This window comes from Elephas maximus, chromosome 23 (genome assembly GCF_024166365.1).
Source record: "Elephas maximus indicus isolate mEleMax1 chromosome 23, mEleMax1 primary haplotype, whole genome shotgun sequence".
NCBI lineage: Eukaryota > Metazoa > Chordata > Mammalia > Proboscidea > Elephantidae > Elephas > Elephas maximus.
Window position 1 is genome coordinate 30,878,547 of NC_064841.1, and position 22,926 is coordinate 30,901,472.

Genomic DNA, 22,926 nt, shown 5'->3' on the forward strand with positions numbered 1-22,926 from the left:
GGAGTTAGGGGATTAGGAGTCAGGTGTAACTACAAAAGAATAAAACAAGGGAGCCTTGTGGTGATCCAACAGCTCTTTATCTTGATTGTGGTACTGGTCACATGAAGTTACATGTGATAAAATTGTGTAGAACTACACACATACACAACACAAACGAATGCATGTATAACAGATGAAATCTGAATAAGCCCAGTGAGTTGTGCTAGTTTCCTGGTTTTGTTGTACAATAGTTATGCAAGAGGTTAACACTGGGGAGGCAGGGTGAAGGGTGCGTGTTACCTCCCGGTACATTTCTTTGGAAACTCCTGGGGATCTAAACTTATTTCAAAATAAAAAGTTTTTAAAAAGTATACAATAGTATAATGAACCCTCTTGTACCCACCACCTGGCTTATACAATTATCAACTCATGGTCAATCTATTACATATGTTCCCCCATTCACTTACCTCACCAATATTATTTTGAAACAATTCTCAGACGTCGTATCATCTTACCCATAAATATTTCAGTAAAGGTAAGAATCTTCTATCTTACACATAACCATAATTCATGATTTAATTTCAGAGTGGTAGTCATCTAATTCCTAGATATTTAGCCTTCTTCTTAATCCATTAGGATCCTTTATCCTAATTCATTAATGTATAAAATTATTTCTTATTTCCCTTTGGAGGTTTTCCTTTTTCGGCCTTCTTTCCTTTCTTATCTTTTGGAGAAGCCTTTCCTTTCTTTCGTGGTTTTTGTAGTTCTTCAAATCTCCCCAGTCCTTTCCTTACCATTATTCCACGCCACCACGCCTGGATCTAAAAACAAGGTAAAACCAAACGGAGCATTAGCGGGTATCGTGATGAACTGAAGAGAGTTCAATCTCATTGATCTGGTAGGTGGTCTTAGGAATGTGGAGAATGGGATGTGATTAGATCTCCAAAGCTTATTTTCTTTTTCAATCAGCCAGTCATTGAGGCAAATTAAAAAAAAAAAAAAACTCAGAACATTTACGTGCCAGGCACCATTGTAGACATTTGGGAAACAGCAGTAAGAAATCAACGTGCTGCCTTCATGGAGCGTTTCAGTGGGGAATGAGACAATAAACAATGAGCACATGAATGTGTAATTTGTCAGATGTGATAAGTGCTACGCAGAATGACAGAGCAGAGTAGGGGAATTGGGAGCACCTACTCCCTGCCTTCCTTCTCTTTACTGGGTTGTCTGTGCTCCTACCTAAAGCCAGACCTCATTGCTCCCCAGATCCTATCACCTCTCACCTACTCAGGAACATCCCTGGCCCCCCACAGTAGCTCCTTCTCATCTACACCAGCATTCCTACTTGCCGCTCTGCTGACTCACTCCCACCTCATACAAACATGCTGTTATTTTTCCTGTCTTAGGTACACAGACCCAGACACACACACACTTCCCTCTCCAGTCACTGACCTATTTTTCCCTTACAGCAAAGTGTCTCAAAGGCATTGTCCAGATTGTAGTCTCTAATTCTCCTCCTCTAATTGTCTATTGCATTCTTTGAGTGATACAAATGGTTAAGCCCTCGATGAATAACTGAAACAGGTATCTCAGAAGAAAGGCCTTGCAATCTGCTTCCATAATGATTACAGCCAAGAAAACGCTATGGAATAGTTCTGCTCTGCACACATTGGAATCAACTCAACAGCAACTGGTTTGGTTTTTGGAAATTGTCTATCAAACCCACCCACTACATAGCTTCTCATCCAGGTCATTGACGACCTCCATGTTGCTCAAATCCAATGGTCAGTTCTCAGGCCTCACTTTATTGACTTATTTCACACAATTACCCTCTCTCTCCTCCTTGAAACAACACTCGCCTTCCAGGACACCCCACTGTCTTGATTTTCCTTCTACTTCACTGGTAATTCCTTCTCAGTCTCCTTTGCTGGTCTTCTTTCCTCTGCTTTTTGATGTTGGCCTGCACCAGGACTCTTTCAGTCCCTGGTCCTCCTCTCTATACTTTTCCCTTGGTGATCTTAAAGTCTCATGGGTATAAATACCATCCGTACAGAGAAGACCCCAAACTCTTATTTCCATTCCTGCCACCTCTCCTGAACTCCGGACCCATGTGCAACAACTGGACACATCGACTTGAGATACCTAGCGGACATCTCAAACTTAACCCACTCAAGACATACCTCCTGATCTCCCATCCACCCCTGACAAGCTCTACCCTCAATCTTCCCCATTTCACTTATCAGCAACTTCATTCTTCCAGTTGCTCAGGTAAAATACTTTGGAGTCATCCTTGATTCCTCTCTTTTGCTTACACCCCACATCCCATCTGTCGGCAGCTCTGTTGGCTTTACTTAAAATATATACACAGCATAAGATCACTTCTTACAACTCCCCTGCTGGAGGTGGTCAAGCCATCATCTTTGCTGGGTCTTATAATTACTTTCCTTGCTTGCCCCACTACAGCCTACTCTCAAAACAACAACCAGCATGGTCTTTCAAAAACATACCTGTGTTTGATTATACGTAACTTTTTTCTCAGAATCTCCCAGTGGGTCCCCATTTCTTTCAGAGTCAAAGCCAAAGTCCTTACAATGACTTACAAGACCCTACCCTCCTAACCTCTCAGCCTCATTTCTTAATTACTCTGCCCCTTGCTCACTCTGCTCTAGCCATGCTGGCCTCTTCACTGCTCGGACATACGAGGCACAGTCCTAGCTCAGGGCCCTTGTATTAGCTGCTTCCTGTCTGGAACAGTCTTCTCAATATCCATATGACTCACCTCCTCCAACTCTTCATGGGTTTTCTCAGTTGTCATCTTCTCAATGAGGTCAAACTGACCATCCCATTTAAATTGAAAACCCCCACCACAACTTCTGGAACCTCAGTTCGTCTTAGTTTGCACTTTTTTCCGTAGCATTTATCACTTTCTATGGGAAACCCTGGTGGCGTAGTGGTTAAGTGCTACGGCTGCTAACCAAAGGGTCAGCAGTTCGAATCCGCCAGGTGCTCCTTGGAAACTCTATGGGGCACTTCTACTCTGTCCTATAGGGTCGCTATAAGTCGGCATTGACTCGATGGCCTGGGTTTGGTTTTCGGTTTTGACTCTCAAGAGGAATCCCTTGGTGGTGCAAATAGTTAACACGCTCTACTGCTAACCAAAAGGCTGGAGGTTCTAGTCCATCCAGAGGCGGCTTGAAGGAAAGGTGGTGTACTTCCAGAAAATCAATCATTGAAAACTCTATGGAGCACAGTTCTACTCTGACATACATGGGGTCACCAAGAGTCAGAATCAACTCCATGGCAACTAGTTTGGTTTTTTTATTCTTGAGAAGGACAAGGAGTAGATGTGTAAAGAGAAGCTCCATAGGATAAGCTGTAATGTGTTTAAAACTAATCCCTTTCCAAACCAAGTGTGAATGTGTTATTTAGAATTTTGCTGATTTTACCTTTGTCGCCATTATTTTCATATTTCTGTTTCCCTTAAGGTATCTCCATATAGCCTCAATGCCTTCAGTGCACACTTCCACTGGGGGCTCTACCATGGGGTTTTCCATCAGTGTCAGGGCACTTATATTCACTAGACTATCCAAATTTTCTGGAAGATGGGTGAGCAAGTTGTCCTCAAGCAGTAATTCTTTCAAAGCTGAAAAAAAAAAATATATAATGGTAGATTTAGCTTTAAGAACAGAACAATTCAAACACATATTCTTTAGTCCAGTCACTTTGAAATGTTTGCTGCCTGCTGTTCCATGTAACAAAAGCAACAGATTTAATGGTCTGATGCACCTCATTTGCATTCTCTTTAAACTCATGTGTTACCACTCATTCTTGGAGCCAGTGTAAATAAATATTAGAGACAAAAACGTGGTAACCACTGAGAAGTTTTAAGAGAGTTTAATTTTCCCAGGGACTCAGGGCAAGAACAAGATGCATGGTCAGGAGCGTTGCCCTGGGTGCTGCACACCATGCCCGGAGCCAAAATTTTTTAATTTTATTTTATTGTGCTTTAGGTGAAAGTTTACAGCTCAACTTAATTTCTAATTCAAAAATTTATACACATTATATTGTGACATTGGTTGCAATCCCCACAATGTGACAGCATGCTCCTCGTGTCTACCCTGGGTTCCCTGTGTCCATTCACCCAGTTCCTGTCCCTTCCTGCCTTTTCGTCTTGCTTTCGGACAGGAGTTGCCCATTTGTTCTCATATTTTTGATTGAACTAAGAAGCGTGTTCCTCACTTGAGTTACTGTTTGTTTTATAAAGTGTGCTGTCTAATCTTTGTCTGAAAAGTGGGCTTTGAAAATTGTGTCATTTCTGAATTAGCAGAGTATATGGGGGAAATAGTCTCAGGGGTTCCTTTAGTCTGATCTTTTTTTGTGAAATTGAGTTTTGTTCTACATTTTCCTCCTGCTCTGTCCAGGACTCTCTGTTGTGATCCCTGTCAGAGCGGTCAGTGGTGGTAGCCTGTGATGTGATTGATTACTTTTGTGTGGCCTTTCTAGCCATGGTCTTGTAACTCCCACCCAGGTAACTGGGCTGGAGTGTGTAACAGCATAATTGTAGCCCAACAGGGGCTTGATCCGTTTTGCCTTAAAAGAGAGCCATTTCCAGAGCAGAGAGGAGGATCCTACCACCACCAAGAAAGAACAGCCAGGAGTGGAGAGCACGTCCTTTGGACCCGGGATAACTGCGCTGAGAAGCTCCTAGAAGCAGAAGACAGAGAGAGAAAGAGAGAGAGAGAAAGCTGAGTGCCTCTGGGGAGAGGTCTAGGGCCAGGGAGAGGCATGCCTGCAAACACAGCTGGAAAGAGGCTGTCCTGACGGGAAAAATGTATCCTGAGTGTTCCTGAGCTTGAACTGTAACCTGTTACTTCCCTGATAAACCCCATAGTCATGAGTGTAGTCGGTGAGCTCTGTGTGGCCATTGCAATGAATTATCAAGTCCAGCAAAGTAGAGTGTGCTGTGGGAGGGACGATTAGTGTCAGAGTTGGTACAGATGGCAGAAGGAGGAGGCGTATCTGACCTCTGCCTCATAGGAATCAGCCTTGGGCTGTCGATCTTGATTCTCCTTCCCCTTTGTGAAGTTCGAGGAGGTCAGACACTTCCCCCACACTGTTTTTACATAGCTGGACACCATCTAATTCTTTGGTCTCAGGCTGGTGGAGTCTTTGGTTCCGTGGTCCTTTAGTCCCTTGAGCTAATATTTACTTGTGTCTTTGGTTTCTTCATTCTCCTTTGCTGCAGACAGGATGGGACCAATAGATGTACCTTAGATGGCCACTTGCAACTTTTAAGACCCCAGACTCTACTCATTAAAGTGGGATGTAGAACATTTTCTTTATAAACTATATTATGCCAATTGACCTAGATATCCCCCAAGACTATGATCCCCAGCCCCTAGTCCCAACTATTCAGTCTCTCAAAGTGTGAATAGTGCTACAGTGAACATGGGTGTGCATATGTCTATTCGTGTGGCGGCTTTTATTTCTCTAGGGTATATTCCTAGGGGTGAGATTGCTGGATCATATGGCATTTTATTTCTAGCTTTTCCAAACTGGTTGTACCATTTTACATTCCCACCAGAAGTGTTTAAGAGTTCAAATCTCCAATCTCTCCAACATTTGTTATTGTGTGGGTGTGTGTGTTTTATTCATGCCAGTATTGTTGGGGTGAGTTGGTATATCATTGTAGTTTTGATTTGCATTTCTCTAATGGCTAATGGAACACCGGTGGTGCAGTGGTTTAAGAGCTATGACTGCTAATCAAAATGTTAGCAGTTCAAATCCACCAGCCACTCCTTGGAAACCCTATGGGGTAGTTCTACTCTGTCCTGTAGGGTTGTTATGAGTCAACATTGTGAAAATGTCAATTCTAAACAAAGCAATCTACAGATACAATGCAATCCCAGTCCAAATTCCAACAGCATTCTTTAACTAGATGGAGAAACAAATCACCAACCTCATAAGGAAAGGGAAGAGGCTCCAGATGAGTAAAGCATCACTGAAGAAGAAGAACAAAGTGGGAAGAACACTACCTGATTTTAGAACCTATTATACAGCCATGGTAGTCAAAACAGCCTGGAATTTGTACAACAGACACATAGACCAATGGAACAGAATTGAGAACCCAGACATAAATCAATTCATCTATGAGCAGCTGATATTTGACAAAGGGCCAAAGTCAGTTAAATGGGGAAAAGACAGACTCTTTAACAAATGGTGCTGGCATAACTGGATGTCCATCTGTAAAAAAATGAAACAATGTTGAGTCTTCCTATCCATGAACGTAGTATGTTTTTCATCATATGTAGTTCTCTTTTGGTTTCTTGCAGTAATGTCTTGTAGTTTTCTTTGTATAGGTCTTTTACATCTCTGGTTAGATTTATCCCTAAGTACTTTATCTTCTTGGGGGCTATTGTAAATGGTATTGAGTTGTTGATTTCCTTTTCAAAGTTCTCTTTGTTGGTGTAGAGGAATCCAACTGATTTGTATATGTTAATCTTGTATCTTGCTGCTTTGCTGAAATCTTCTATTTGTTCCGGTAGCTTCTTGTGGATGCTTAGGGGTTTTCTGTATATAAGATCATATAATCTGCGAATAGGGATCGTTTTACCTCTTCCTTACCAATTTGGATGTTCTTTATTTCTTTTTCTTGCCTTATTGCTCTAGCTAGCACAGAAGCACAATGTTGAGTAGGAATGGTGATAAAAGGCATCCTTGTCTGGTTTCTGTACTCAAGGGAATTGCTTTCAGTCTGTCTCTGTTTAGAAAGATGTTGGCCGTTGGTTTTGTATAAATGTTCTTTATTAAATCAAGGAATTTCCCTTCTATTCCTTTTGCTGAGAGTTTTTATCAGGAATGGGTGTTGGACTTTGTCAAACGCCTTCTCTGTGTCGATCGATAAGATCATGTGGTTCTTTTTTTTATTTATGTGGTGGATGACATTGTTTGATTTTCTACTATTGAACCATCTCTGCATACCTGGTATGAATCTCCCTTGGTCATGACATAATTTTTTTTTTTTTTTTTGATATATTACTGAATTCTATTGGCTAGAATTTTGTTAAGAATTTTTGTGTCTTTGTGAGGGATATTGGTTTGTAGTTTTCTTTTTTTGTGGTGTTTTTGCCTGGCTATGGTGTCAGGGTGATGCTGGCTTCATAGAATGAGTTCAGGAGTATTCCTTTTCTTTGCACTAAAGTAGCTTGAATACTGTTGGTATTAGCTCTTTTCTGAAGGTTTGGTAGAATCCTCCAATGAAGTCCTCTGGGCCAGGAATTTTTTTCATTGGGACTTTTTTTTTTTATTACCTCTTCAATTTCTTCTTTTGTTTCAGGTCTGTTTAATTTTTCTACCTCAGTTTCTGTTAGTTTAGGTAGATAATGTGTTTCTAGAAATTTGTCCATTTCTTCTAGGTTTCTGAATTTGTTGGAGTACAGTTTTTCATAGTATTCTGTTATGATCCTTTTCATTTCCATTGGGTCTGTGTGATATCACCTGTCTCATTTCTTATTCAAGTTATTTGCTTCCTTTCCTGTTTTTCTTTTGTCCATTTGGCCAGTAGCTTGTCAATTTTGTTGATTTTTTCAAAGAACCAACTTTTGGTCTTGATTCTTTTAATTGTTTTTCTGTTCTCTGTTTCATTTATTTCTGCTCTAATTTTTATAATTTTCTTTCTTCTGGTGCCTGAAGGCTTCTTTTGCTGCTCTCTATTTGTTTCAGATGTAGGGTTACTGTTTTGATTTTGGCCCTTCTTTTTTTTTTTTGACATGTGTGTTTATTGCTATAAATTGACCTCTAAGCACTGTTTGACTGTGTCCCAAAACTTTTGGTAAGATGTGTTTTCACTTTCATTTGATGCTATTAATTTTTTTATTCCATCCTTGATTTTTTTCTATTACTTATAAACAAGGTGTTGTTCAGTGTCCATGTACTTAATTTTTTTCCCTTGCTGTTTCTGTACAGATTTCTACTTTTATGGCATTATGATCAGAGAAGATGCTTTGTATTACTTCAATGTTTTCGATTTTGTTAAGGATTGCTTTGTGGCCTAAAATGTGGTCTATTCTGGACAATGTTCCATGTACATTGGAAAAGAATGTATAATTAGCTGGTTGGGTGGAGTATTCTGTATATGTCTATGGGGTTGAGTGGGTTGATTGTGGCATTTAGATATTCTGTATCTTTATTGAGTTTCTTTTTAGATGTTCTATTCTTCACTGAAAGTTATGTGTTGAAGTCTCCTACAATTTTTCTGGAGCTGCTATTTCTGTTTTCAACGCTGTTAGAGTTTGTTTTATGTATTTTGGAGCCTAATCATTGGGTGTGTACATATTTATTATGGTTCTGGTGTCCTGGTGTATTGACCATTTAATCATTATATAGTGTCCTTTCTTATCCTTTATGGTGAATTTTGCTTTAAAGTCTATTTTACTGGAGATTAATATTGCCACTCCTGCTGTTTTTGGTTACGGTTTGCTTGATTTTTTTTTTCCATTCTTTGAGTTTTAGTTGTTTACCTCTTTGTGTCTAAGGTGCGTCTCTTGTAGATGACATATAGATGGATTGTGTTTTTTAATCCATTTTGCCATTCTCTGTCTCTTTACTGGTGCATTTAGGCCATTTACATTCTGTGTAATTATTGATACGTATGAAAAAAATTTTTTTTTTATGAGCTTACTGCTGTCTTGTTTTTTTTGTTTGTTTTTTGCATGTGTGTGGTTGGTAGTTTCTTTGTTCTGCTTAAATTTTTGTGCTGAGGTCTTTTTGTTTATGTATTTTCTTTTCATCTCATTATTGTTGATTTTGTGTTTGCTGAGTCTTTGTTTTTCTTTTTATTTTAATGGCAGATTTGTTAGCTTCCTTTATGATTACCTTGAAATTTACCTTTATTTTTCTAAGCTTAAACTAGTCTTTTTTTTTTTTCTTTTTTGATATTGCCTTGACTTCCTCTCCATATGGAAGTTCTATGACTACACTGTGTATTCCTTCTGTTTTGTTTTGACGTTGTCATTATTTACATATTGATGTCTCTGGTTCCTTATTTTCAGTCTTTTAGCTTTGTTTTGTTTTTCTGAATTCCCTATCTGGGTTGGTATCTGGTTGATTTGTCCTGTGTCCTAGTCTTGGATTGTTGCCTGATGTTGGCTCTCTTTAATATTTCTCATAATTTTAGTCTGTTTTTTTCAAATTTCCTTAATTTCTGTTTATCCAGAAATGACCTAATTTTGCCATCATTTTTGAGAGAAAATTTTGCTGGATATATAATTCTTGGCTGACAATTTTTTTCCTTTAAGGCTTTATATATGTCATCCCATTGTCTTCTTGTCTGCATGGTTTCTGCTGAGTAATCAGAGTTTAGTTTTATTGGTTTTCAATTGTAGGTGACTTTTCATTTGTCCCAGCTGCTCTCAGGATTCTTTTTTTGTCTTTGTGTTTGGCAAGTTTGATTATAATATGTCTTGGTGACTTTCTTTGATGGGGGGGTCTATCCTGTATGGGGTTTGTTGAGCTTCTTGGATAAATATCTTCTCGTCTTTCATATTAGAGAAGTTTTCTGCCAGCAAATCTTCAACAATTCTGTGTTTCTGTTATCCTCTCCTCTCCCTCCCCCATTCTGGAACACTGATCACTCGTAGGTTTTTCCTCTTGATAGTATCCCACATAATCCTTAGGCTTTGTTCATTTTTCTTCATTCTTTTTTCTGATTTTTCCTTAAACATACTGGTGTGAAGGGTTTTATCTTCAATCTCACTAATTCAGACTTCCATTGTTTCAGTTCTGCTCTTATAACCTTCTATTGAGTTGTCTAATTCTGAAATTTTATTTTGTATGGTTTCTAGCAGCCTGTTTATTCTGTCATTTTGTTCTTGTATTGTCTTCTTGAATTCTTCTATTGCTTTGCCTGTGTGTTCCTTGGTTTGGTCTGTGTTTTGCCTGATCTCCTTCTTGATCTCTTGGAGAACTCTGTATATTAGTCTTTTGAATTCTTTATCAGGTAGTCCCTATTGCCTTCCTCCAGGAGGTTTTCTGGCTCCTTATTTTGGTCACTTGCTAGAGCCATCTTGTCCTGCTTCTTTACATGATTTGATATTGACTGTTGTCTCCAAAGCATCAATAAATTATTATATTTATTTACTGTATTTCATTTGACTGTGTCTTGTATTTTTGTTTTGATATGTCTGAGTAGGCTGGGCATGTGTGCTACCCTATGTGAAGTTGCTGAAGCTCTCACTTCCTGTCTCCAATTGGTCGGAGCAGCTACTAGGTGTGTGAGCCCAGGAGTCTGTTCACTGTTCTCATTGGGGTGCTGAATATGTATGCAAAGTTTTTGGTGAGGTGATGAATCTGTCCTGCTGGTCACCTGGCCATGGGTGCAGGGGGTGTTCTCCCTGATCATTGGGTGGGCATTGTATGTGTGCTCTGCTACTTACTTGTTGGGCACAGGTGCCCAGGTCTTCGGTCAACAAGTATGTGATGTGGAGACTCTCACCTACAGTACTGGGCAGGCAAGGCTGCATGGGGGTTTTCAAAGCAGGCACAGGTCTCTAGTTGCAGTGGGAGGGCAAGGCAGGGGGCTGTTGGCTGCCCCTGAGTGCCCAATGGATAGCGTGCCCCTGCCCGCTACAGTGCATAGTGGGGAGAGGTAGTGCAGCCAGTCATTGGGCACCCGGTATTTGGCCAGAGAGATTGAGGGCCTGTCTTAGTTATCTAGTGCTGCTATAACAGAAATACCACAAGTGGATGGCTTTAACAAAGAGAAATTTATTCTCTAAAAGTCTAGGACGCTAGAAGTCTGAATTCAGGGTGCCAGGTCCAGGGGAAGACTTTCTTTCTGTTGTCTCTGGAGGAAGATCCTTGTCATCAATCTTCCCCAGTCAAGGAACTTCTCAGAGCAGAAACCCTGGGTCCAAAGGACATGCTATTCTCTTGGATCTTGTTTCTTGGTGGTATGAGGTCCCCCTGTCTCTCTGCTCACTTCTCTCTTTTATCTCAAAAGAGATTGACTTAAGACACAACCTAATCTTGTAGATTGAGTCCTGCCTCAACATAACTGCCTCTAATCCTACCTCATTAACATCATAGAGGTAGGATTTACAACACATAGGAAAATCACATCAGATCACAAAATAGTGGATAACCATACAGTACTGGGAATCATGGCCTAGCCAAGTTGACACACATTTTGAGGGAACACAATTCAATCCATACAGGACCCCAGTAATTCTCAGACCACTGTCATGGGCAGCTAGGTGGAATGGGTGGTACCACCAGCCTTCAGAACCCTGTGGGTGTGGGTGGATGAGGCCCCTTCTTAGGGGGCGGGGTGATGTTGAATGTTACAAATCTGCAGCTCCTACTTGGCTTTTGCAGGTAAAAATAGGCTTTAGGATTGATGCCCTGCGTGTTTTGTCGTAATGAGGGCATGCTGTGTGGTGTCGGCCCTCAAGGCACTGGTGTGGGTAGTCGGGGGGTGGGGCTGAAGGTCACTGCAAGTCCATGCACCCCCTATGCCAGTGGCTGGTAAAGGAGTAGGTCCCTCCAGTCCTGACCCTTGAATTCCCGGCTTAGGGGGCATGGCTGTGTTGAATGTCACCGGACTGGTATAGGAGCAGGTAGGGGGATAGATGAGGAGAAGGGAGTGCTCCTTGACTGTGGAGCTCTTATGGGGGAAGGGTTATGGTATGCACACGTGGTAGGTTGGGAGTTTGCACTTAACTTTTGCAGGTCTGGGTGCCACTCCTGTTTGGTTCTGGAAGTGTGTGCATATTCACTGTTTCTTAGCTACGCCAGATGGGGTGGGTTTCAGCTTGGGATGTTACTGCTTGCCTCAATTGTGTGAGCTGTGCAGATTCAGCTAGCAGGATGCTGACGATCCCACAATCCGTAATTTCTCGTTTCCACAGTCTTTGAATTGTCTCTCCTTCCACCTGTCACTCAGTCTAATTCTTCAGCTTTGTCTTTGATGATTAGGGTTCCTAGATTGTCATATATATCTGATTCACTTGTTTTTTCAGGTCTTTGTTGTAAAAGGGATGACATTCTGCCATTTTGGCCCAGCCTCTGAGCCAAATTTTTGAATGTCTTATGTATACGTGGCAGCTTCCACTCTCCTATTCCTTCATCCTTCTTTTATTAAAGGAGAATAGCCATAGTTTGAGAATTTGTCTGTAAACCTGGGGATTCAGTGCACTATGGCAAAAACTTTTTTTTATCTGTCCCCAGAGTCAGATTACCCAATAAGCAAAGTAGGCATGCACTTAATTGTGCATATTTACTAATCTGCAGTGAACAATTTCACATGGGTTTCACCATATGTGAAAGTGTTCATTACAGATTAGTAAGTAAGCACAAGCCAGTGCATACCTTGCTTACTGGTTAATCTGCCCCTGTCTGTCCCCTGTAGGTGTTCAGCAAAAGCTTGCTAAGTGGATGGATGGATTGATGGATGGACAGATGCAGAATGGTTTAGCATGGTGGAAAATATTTGGGTGTTTAAATGTGAGTCATATATGATTTCCCATGTCAGTTCTGTAGTTCCAAAATTCCCCCTTGTTGATTTCACCACTCTGGGTCAATACTTTTCATTCACGTGATTTAGCAACGAAGATGTAAATTTACTGCAGAATCCATCTGCAGTAAATAGTAGACATATAGTAGATACTCCGTAAATTATTGTTGGTGGTGTAATGGATGAATGTTAATTTTCTTAGCAGTTGCTATTTATTTTTCTTTTAATTCTCAGTACAACCTAACAGCTTTTGTGAGGTTCTTACCTGTAGTAGGTAGGATACCTGGCCTTCCTCATGTTGCTGGGGAGCAGCTGCAAGGAGGTAATGAGTTAAGACTCAGTCCTCCAGACACTGAGAAAGGTCTTTAATAAAGCAATGGAGCCATTATGCTTCAGAAGCGCTGGTGGCGCAAAGGTTAAGTACTCAGCTGCTAACCAAAAAGTCGAATGTTTGAACCTACCCAGAAGCTCTGTGGGAGAAAGATCTGGCCATTGCTTTGGTAAAAATTAAGGCAGTTCTACCCTGTCACGTGAATGGGAGTCAACTGGACAACACACAACAACAACAACAACAAACTCTAATAGGCTGTGGAACTATTAAGATTCTTTACCTTGTGCTTTGCAAATGGCATCTGGAAGTTGCCTAAGCAAATTGTGGCAGCAATCAAGAATTTCCAAGTTAGGCAGTAAACCCAAGGATTCGGGCAGGTACTCCAGGTGATTGTTCTCTATATGCAGCTCTTTAAGCCTCTGAAACAACATGAGATGTACCATAATGATCCTTAATATAATAACAGTAAATTAGAATAACCGAAATCACCTGTGAGTTCCCATCCCCTTTAAATCGGGGGAATTATGCATTGGGATAAAGGAAAAAGAACATATTTAAAGAACCATCTTCAAGAAATAAAATTATTTTTGAGAAAGCCATTGAACCCATTTCCCATTTTAGCAGGGAGAAGAGACTATGGGAATCTAGTGCTTATTTGTTTCACTATAATTCATGGAAAATAGTTTGGATTGTTTAACTACATTTATCATTTTCTTCCTTTTAATCACTAATTTTCTGCAGCCATTGCTACATAATTATGATTGCCACAAATATTGACTCAACATCATCTAAGTGGACATAGCCAAAATGCTACTTCCATGGAGATAGGTTTGGATGTGTTCGATCTTACTATTACAAATTCACTGGGCAAAATATATGTTTGCATTATGCCCTAAGATTCTGGAGAGTGTGGCATGACATGTGTAAGGAGCAAGATGACAAAAGGTGTTCTATGAACACATGGCAAAGAGATGGGGAACTAGGAATAGGACTGCTGTATCATAGGACCTGTGTGCTGTACATGCTACTGCTCAGATCCACGACTGGGGTTGCCTAGGGGCCCACACATAATTCATCACTATTAGGAGTGCAGTAACAGGAACATGAAAAAAATAACAGTTCTTTAAAGGATGTATGTCTAAAGACACACTGACGTAGCTACTTTGAATGAAGTTGTCTTGTTGTTTTGCTAGGATTCAGCACGGTACTGTGGACTTAACTTCAGCATGAAGCTGGTGCACTAGTTAAATAAACCATGATTTGTTGGACAACTCAGGAGCTGCCACAATGCAGAGAGGGAGGTCACATTGCCCCTTACAGGCTCCCAGCCACATCACCTGTATATTTTAACTTCAAAATAGGTCAATTTTCAGGGAGCTTACTTATGAAAAGTGGAAATTAAATGGAAAGACATATGATGCTATTTCTGTAAATAAAACATGCCAAACCACACAGTGAGAATGATATGACATATCCAATAGCAATCACAATAAAATGTTCTTTGGGTATGCAGACAGGAATTGTTCAGGAAGACAGTGGAAGCCGCAAAATGTGAGAATGACTGCTTCTTTGGGAATCTCACCACACACATGCCCTGTTGCCATCAAGTTGATTCTGGCTTATAGTGACCCTGTAGGATAGAGTAGAGCTGCCCCATAGAGTTTCCAAAGAGCGCCTGGTGGGTTCAAACTGCCATCCTTTTGGTTAGCGGCTGTAGCTCGTAACCACTATGCCACCAGGGTTTCCATGATTCCACATCCAGCCTGCAGGAACACCTCCCTGTTTTCTGACATCAGCTACTGTAAGGAGTCAGTGGCCTGTGCTTCTCTGCCTGCTCATTTGTGGAGGCTTACCTGCAGTTTGCTAATGCATTCCGGCACAGTGGTAAACTTGACTCCCTGATCTTGTCCCAAGTATAGTCTCTCCAAAGATGCTAAAGAAAAGATTTCCTCTGGAAAGGAAAAGAACTGGTTTCCTGTTAATCCAAGTATCTTCAGTTTTGAAAGTGAGCCAATCTCTGGAGGTAACTAGAAGTATTCCAAAAAGATAAGTTTCAGGTCAAAATTCTTTTTAACAGTAAGAAAATCAGCTGGGCTTTTGGTTTGGGGCAGATTGTTCAACAAAAAGTAGAGCAATGTAGCACCTAACACTGATGAAAAGTTTGCACGTGTTTGCATATCTAGTATTTATACTTGTAGACCTGAAATCAAGAGTTCAACCTTCTTCTGAGGCTCTCTACTCTTTACTTTTATGCACTGTTTTAAACTGGAGCATTTTTTAATCTGTTTATTGTACATTTAGTGTGGCAACTGCTTGACACTACTGAAAAAAAAAGTACTAGAATTATTAGTGTAATATTATAATCATAACAGTCATAACAAATTCAATTATTAGAACCAATAAATTTAGTGATATGACCCCTCATCCTAAAAGGCTACTTAACTCAGCAATTTTGAAATTTAAACCCCATTTGGAAGTAACCGTATGTTCATACTATTCCTAATCAGAGTATTCAGTTAAGACGACTGCAACTACACCTTGTCATAGTCTGCCTTCTGCCTGATACCTAGTGGATGCCTTGTGCAGGGTCTAGACAGACGTTTCACAGACTCCCAGACTGTCAGGGTTGGAAGGCTTTAAAAAATGTCCTCTATCCCAACCCTCCAATAGGCTGATTGATATCTAGCCCATATTTAACACCTGGAATGAAAAGCTCATTATCTTCCCTGGAGACCTCTAATCATCAGATTTTTTTCTTTTAAGTCAAAATCTTCCTCTCTTGGTCTTTTTTCAGGCCTTCTGGAACAACATGGAAAAATTGGATTCTTCTTAAAATATATGACATGATCACCCTATTGATCGCATTACAGAGATACCTCATTTTCCTGTGGAAAGAAAAAGCCCAGCTTCAGTGGCCTCTTAATTCATATGAAACCACACGCTGTTTATCTGGCTTCCTTCCTAACTGAGGATATCTTTCAAAGTTCACCACTTTAGTCCTTGGGCTTTCCTCCCACCCATTCCCTAATCTGCCCTCCTACTTTTCCCTAGAATGGTTAGAGCTCAGCTCAGCCCCCAACCTCTCTGTTGTGTTGTTGTTAGGTGCTGTCGAGTCGGTTCCGACTCACAGCGACCCTAGGCACAGCAGAACGAAACACTGCCCGGTCCTGCACCATCCTTACGACCGTTGTTATGCTTGAGCTCATTGTTGCAGCCACTGTGTCAATTCACCTCGTTGAGGGTCTTCCTCTTTTCCGCTGACCCTGTACTCTGCCAAGCATGATGTCCTTCTCCAGGGACTGATCCTTCCTGACAACATGTACAAAGTATGTTAAGACACAATCTCGCCATCCTTGCCTCTCAGGAGCATTCTGGCTGTACTTCTTCTAAGACAGATTTGTTCGTTCTTTTGGCAGTCCATGGTATATTCAATATTCTTCGCCAACACACAATTCAAAGACGTCAACTCTTCCTTGGTCTTCCTTATTCATCGTCCAGCGTTCACATGCATATGATGCGATTGAAAATACCATGGCTTCGGTCAGGCGCTCCTTAGTCTTAAGGGTGACATCTTTGCTCTTCAACACTTTGAAGAGGTCCTTTGCAGCAGATTTACCCAAAGCAATGCATCTTTTGATTTCTTGACTGCTGTTTCCATGGCTGTTGATTGTGGATCCCAGTAAAATGAAATCCTTGACAACTTCAATCTTTTCTCTGTTTATCATGATGTTGCTCATTGGTCCAGTTGTGACGATTTTTGTTTTCTTTATCTTGAGATGTAATCCATACTGAAGGCTGTGGCCTTTGATCTTCATTAGTAAGTGCTTCAAGTCCTCTTCACTTTCAGCAAGCAAGGTTGTGTCATCTGCATAATGCAGGTTGTTAAAGAGTCTTTCTCCAATCCTGATGCCCCATTCTTCTTCATATAGTCCAGCTTCTCGGATTATTTGTTCAGCATACAGATTAAATAGGTGTGGTGAAAGAATACAACCCTGACGCACAACTTTCCTGACTTTAAACCAATCAGTATCCCCTTGTTCTGTCTGAACAACTGCCTCTTGATCTATGTAAAGGTTCCTGATGAGCACAATTAAGTGTTCTGGAATTCCCATTCTTCGCAGTGTTATCCATAGTTTGTTATGATCCACACAGTCGAATGCCTTTGCATAGTCAATAAAACACAAGTAAACATCCTTCTGATATTCTCTGCTTTCAGCCAGGATCCATCTGACATCAGCAATGATATCCCTGGTTCCACGTCCTCTTCTGAATCCAGCCTGAATTTCTGGCAGTTCCCTGTCAATATCCTGCTGCAGCCGTTTTTGAATGATCTTCAGCAAAATTTTGCTTGCCTGTGATATTAATGATATTGTTCTATAATTTCCACATTCAGTTGGATCACCTTTCTTGGGAATAGGCATAAATATGGAACTCTTTCAGTCAGTTGGTCAGGAAGCTGTCTTCCGTATTTCTTGGCATAGGCAAGTGAGCATCTCCAGCGCTGTGTCTGTTTGTTGAAACATCTCAATTGATATTCCATCAATTCCTGGAGCCTTGTTTTTCGCCAGTGCCTTCAGAGCAGCTTGGACTTCTTCCTTCAGTACCATCAGTTCCTGATCACATGCCACCTCTTGAAATGGTTGAATATCAACTAATTCTTTTTGGTATAATGACTGTATATTCCTCCCATCTTCTTTTGATGCTTCCTGCATCATTTAATAGTTTCCCCATGGAATCCTTCACTATTGCAACTTGAGGCTTGAATTTTTTCTTCAGTTCTTTCAGCTTGAGAAACGCCGAGCGTGTTCTTCCCTTTTGGTTTTCCATCTCCAGCTCTTTGCACATGTGATTGTAATACTTTGTCTTCTCGAGAGGCCCTTTGAAATCTTCTGTTCAGTTCTTTTACTTCATCAATTCTTCCTTTTGCTTTAGCTGCTCGATGCTCAAGAGCAAGTTTCAGAGTCTCCTCTGACATCCATCTGGGTCTTTTCTTTCTTTCCTGTCTTTTCAGTGACCTCTTGCTTTCTTCATGGATGATGTCATTCCACAACTCGTCTGGTCTTCGGTCACAAGTGTTCAATGCGTCAAATCTATTCTTGAGATGGTCTCTAAATTCAGGTGGGATATACTCAAGGTCATATTTCGGTTCTCGAGGACTTGCTCTGATTTTCTTCAGTTTCAGCTTGAACTTGCATATGAGCAATTGATGGTCTCTTCCACGGTCACCCCTGGACTTGTTCTAACTGATGATATTGAGCTTTTCCATCGTCTCCAACCTCTCTATAAACCCAAAAACAAACCCGCTGCCGTTGAGTCGATTCCAACTCATAGAGGCCCTATAGGACAGAGTAGAACTCCACCATAGAGTTTCCAAGGAGCGCCTGGTGGATTTGAACTGCTGACCCCTTGGTTAGCAGCCATAGCATTTAACCACTACACCACCAGGGTTTCCAACCTCTCTATAGATTGGTAGAATACACAGATAATTGGTGAAAAGGTCACTCACAGTTGAAGAAAAAAGAAAGCTCAGTATAAGGATAACCCACCTATAAAAGTCTCACAACTTGGAATCTTTCAGAAGACATGTTTTTCTCTTTACTGTGTAGGGTGAGGGCCCATTTCCACAAAGATGCTATAAAATATTCTAGTTTATTTAATCAGATCAAGTCAATACCCAGAGAAACTGATATTTAAACTTTTCTCCTTGGCTATTCAAAATTTGTATCAGGCACTAAGATCTCTTTAATGCAAGGTGCCTGCAATCAGTGCAGTCAAAACAATGAGAAAAGATTTTTAAGTCTAACCACTTCATTATAACCTAGTGATTTCAGTCATTGCTGTTTACCTAGCTCATGGGTTTAACTTTTTTTTTTCCAAAGTGGATTTTAAGTGTTTTAAAATTTTTTTCTGGATATTCAAGATCCAAGAATTAGTCCCACTATAGTCGTATTAAAATGTAGTAGAAATAAACCTCGATGAACAGAAGAAAAACTTCAGTGGTTCAAATGAGAGTAATTATTGATGATGCTATATCCATTTTGAGGTAGGGCGTATTGTCTTGATTTTCTTTGTTAATAGAAATATAACCAGCCAGTTGCCATCGAATCGACTCCAACTCATGGTGACCTCATATGTGTCAGAGTAGAACTGTGTTCTATGGGGTTTCTGAAAGCTGATTCAATAGATAGCCAGGCCTGTCTTCTGAGCCACCTGTGGGTGGACTCGAACATCCAACCTTTTGGTTAGCAGCTATGTTTGTTAACCCTTTGCACCACCCAGGGACTCCAATAGAAATGCACTACGCAAATGCAATCCACCTAGGCACACATTGAAAGTCAGCTATTTTTGCACCCACCCAGGCAAGGAGAAGCTACTGAGATGATGCTTAAAAGACTATAACAGGTGCAATTGGCCAGGCTTCAAGAGCCAGAAACCACAGTTAAATATTTGGGGTGGGAGAGATAAAGACTTAGCTTAAAGGGCTTGTGTCATTTAGGAGAGAAATGTACTGGGAGGTTACAGGAGGGGTTAATATAAGAAGAAATTGGGAAGGGAGGACAAACACACACACACAAAATATGGTCAGAATGGCTGAAAAATGAAAAGGAATAGTGCATAGAATTTTTTATGTTCAATATAATAATATTTGGAAACCCTGGTGGCATAGTGGTTAAGAGCTACAGCTGCTAACCAAAAGGTTGGCAGCTTGAATCCACCAGGTGCTCCCTGGAAATCCTGTGGGGCAGTTCTACTCTGTCCGATAGGGTGGCTATGAGTCAGAACTGACTTGACAGCAATGGGTTTCGACAGGTTTATAATAATAGTTAACATGTCCACGTTCAGCACAATTTGACTTGTAAAACTTGGTATTGGATGAGGGTTATCTTTGTTAACAAGCAGTCTGTGTGTGGTTTTCTTTTTCTTCTCAGAAAAGAATTGAGTATCACTCATAACTCAATAAGAATTCAATCAGTGTGTTATCCTTCCAAAGCGTATTTTCTATTTTAAGCCTTTAACTGTGGAATGAAAGATTTTGTCTGCTATAAAAAAAAAAAAAAAAAAATGTCTTATATTAGTGGTAGAATACTGGGGGGCCGAGGGATGGGGGCAGAAGGCCTTTATGAAATCTCCAAAATCCTGCAAGATAGGCTGCTACCTGAGTAGAGGTTAAAGCTGTAGATTATCTTCCTAAATCTTAAAATTAACATCAGAATATTTACTTTCTTGAAAGGCAGTTTAAGGACTAGAAAAACTTAAAAAAAAAAAAAAGACAGAAGTTTCTAGAAATTGAAAATTAAATAAAAAATATATATATATTTAAATACCTTAAAGGCCCAAGACTTTTATAATGTATAGTGAATCCCTGAGACTGGTGTTCATGGCCAGGAAAAGCAGACCTATTCTTTGGTTATAGTTGTTGATTTCTAAATTTCTGTTTTTCTCTCTCTACAGTTGTACTTTGCTTTTTACAACTCTGTTGTTTTTTAATTTTCAGGTATTAAAAAGAAACATAAATGCATGCATGCCTATCATCTAAGTCTGTTAATAAAGAAAATAAAATACTAAAATTAGAGTTCAGGTCTCCTATGTTACCCTTCCCATTTCCTTGACTTCCTCCCTCCCTCTTCACAGAGATAGCCACTATCAGGAATTGAGTGAGTTTTCTTCCAATTTACAATTCTATGCTTTCATTTCATGTATATATAAATATTCATAAAATGTGTGTTCTATGTGTGTATTTGTAGTATTGTGTGATTTAAAATTTTATAAGTGATATCAGAATGTTCTTTAATAAACACTACAATTTTGAAATCTACCCACATTGTGTGTGTGTGTGTGTATGTTTTTTTTTTCATGGAGCCCTGGTGGTGCAGTGGTTAAGAGATCGGCTGCTAACCACAGGTTGGCAGTTCTAATCTACCAAACACTCAATGGAAACCCTACAGGGCAGTTCTACTCTGTCCTATAGGGTCACTATGATTTGGAATAGACAGCAACAGAGTTTTAGAGAGAGAGAGAGAGAAAGCTCTAGTTCATTTAATTTGTTATAAAATATTCCATTTTATAAAAATGCTACAATTGATTTGCCCATTCTCCTACTGACTGACATTTAGATTGTCTTCCATATCTCACAATTATAAACAATGCTCTGATGGACATTTCTGAACACACCACTCAAGGTACATGTAGGAGAGTTTCCCTAGGCACAGATCTGTTTTTGCAGTTTCCTGTGAGTGGAACATTAAGGCCAAAGGTAGTATGTGTCAGAAAAGCCTGCTGTTTAAGGAAACCCTGATGGGGGAATCTTTGTTAAGAATATCGACCCTGGAGCTCAGTAGCTCTGGGGTGTAATCCAGGCTCTATCACTTACAGATTGTGTGGCCTTGCATAAATTAGTTAAGCGCCCTTTGCCTCATTTTCCTCACATATCATTTAGGATAATAATATTATATACATCAAAGAGTCATTGTAGGATTGCATGAAATAATCCATGCAAGGTACTTAGCCCAGTGACTGTCATATACATATTCTAAATAAACAATAGTCATTATTACTATTGTTATTTAGGGAAAGAAAAAAAATTATATATATATATCGACTCGACAGCACTGGGTTCTGGGTAAATATACACATAAATTACTACCTTGCTGGATATATTTTTTAACCCTAGGTTTTCGACCATAAAGTCAGTTTGAATAGACATTTGTGATGGAGTTGAAGTTTAGACACAGAACCACACCACCATGGAACAGGAAAGGTTCCTGACAAGGGCATAGTGACAGTCAGGATATCAGTACCTGCCGTATTTTATTATCATCCAGCGCCAGGATTTCCAGGTTCTTCAGTGCACAGACCTGCAACGGACAGTGTTCCAGGTGGTTCTGGCTGAGATCCAGGAAACGCAAGTTGACCAGGCGCCTGAAGGAGCGCCGCAGACTCTGCAGACCCGTATTGCGCAGGTAGAGCAGCTGCAGTGAGGTCCACCTACAGATGAGTCGGGGCACTTTCTCCAGCTGGTTCCCACTCAGCCCAATTTCTGTCATCTCTGTGAGCTCAGTGAGGGTGTGCGGGATGCAGTAGAGGAGGTTGTGGGAAAAATCAAGGACTGACAACTTGCTACAATGGTACAGTGAGTCGGGTATAAAGGGCACCTTGTTATAAGCTACATAGAATTTCTGCAGCATTGTCAGATTTCCAATCTCTTCTGGAATGGAATTTAGTTTGTTCTCATCCAGGTCAATGATCTCCAGGTTGTAGAGAACACAGAGCTCCTGAGGGAAAACTTCAAATTTGTTTTGCTTCAGGTAGATCTCCCTCAGTTTGGTCTGGTTCACTATTTCCTGGGGCAAAGATTTCAGGAGGTTTCCCGACAGGCCAAGCAGCTCCAGGTGGTGAAGAGATTTACAGATCACAATGGGAAACTCCCTCAGGTAAATCTTGTAGAGCCGGAGCTCCCGCAGGGTACGGATGTGACTGATGACGGGAATGGATGAGAAAAGAAGGGGATTGTTGCTCAGATCTAGGCCCTCCAGCCTGGCCAGTTTCCCCAGCTCCGGACACAGATTCCTCAGTTTGTTCTTGTTCAAGTAGATGATCCTGATGTTCTTTAAATGCTGAATATCCTGGGGAATCACTGCAATGTCATTATTTTCCAAATGTACTTCTTCTAATTCTTTTAATTCTAAGATCTCTGGTGGAATGGTAGTCAGGTTCTGGTTAGAAGCATCTATGAAAAATATTCTATCAGTGATATGTTGTGGATTATCTCTCAGAATTTTAGATGAATGTTCTACTGATTTTATAATGTCCATTGACATCATTTTGAAGGAAGTTCAAACATTCAAGCCTGAAATATTGTGAAAAGAAAGGGGAATAAAAAGCAGAATTTACCTGCCACCAGACTTGGTATCCTTAAAAAAGATAAAATTTAAATTTAGTTCATTCAATTTAGTACTTGAAATTATAACAGAACAAAAAATTTAGATTTTTGTCTTTCTTGTTGGGAGAAGAATTGAAGCATAGCCTCCTCTATCAAGTTCATTCTTATACAGACAAAAAGAAAAAAAAAGGTTGTCTAATTTCAGTTTTTAAAAATGTCTATCTT

At 40.3% G+C, this 22,926-nt stretch overlaps 1 protein-coding gene across 1 annotated transcript; it reads right to left on the reverse strand.

Moving 5' to 3' along the window:
* Nucleotides 1–647: 647 nt before the first annotated feature.
* LRRIQ4 (leucine rich repeats and IQ motif containing 4) lies at nt 648–22,639 on the reverse strand. The gene is made up of 5 exons (XM_049867589.1): nt 21,620–22,639; nt 14,675–14,848; nt 13,102–13,240; nt 3,426–3,622; nt 648–800 (listed from the first exon to the last, which is right to left on the reverse strand). The coding sequence occupies exons 1-5, from the start codon at nt 22,637–22,639 to the stop codon at nt 648–650; spliced, it is 1,683 nt and encodes a 560-aa protein (XP_049723546.1).
* Nucleotides 22,640–22,926: the final 287 nt, after the last annotated feature.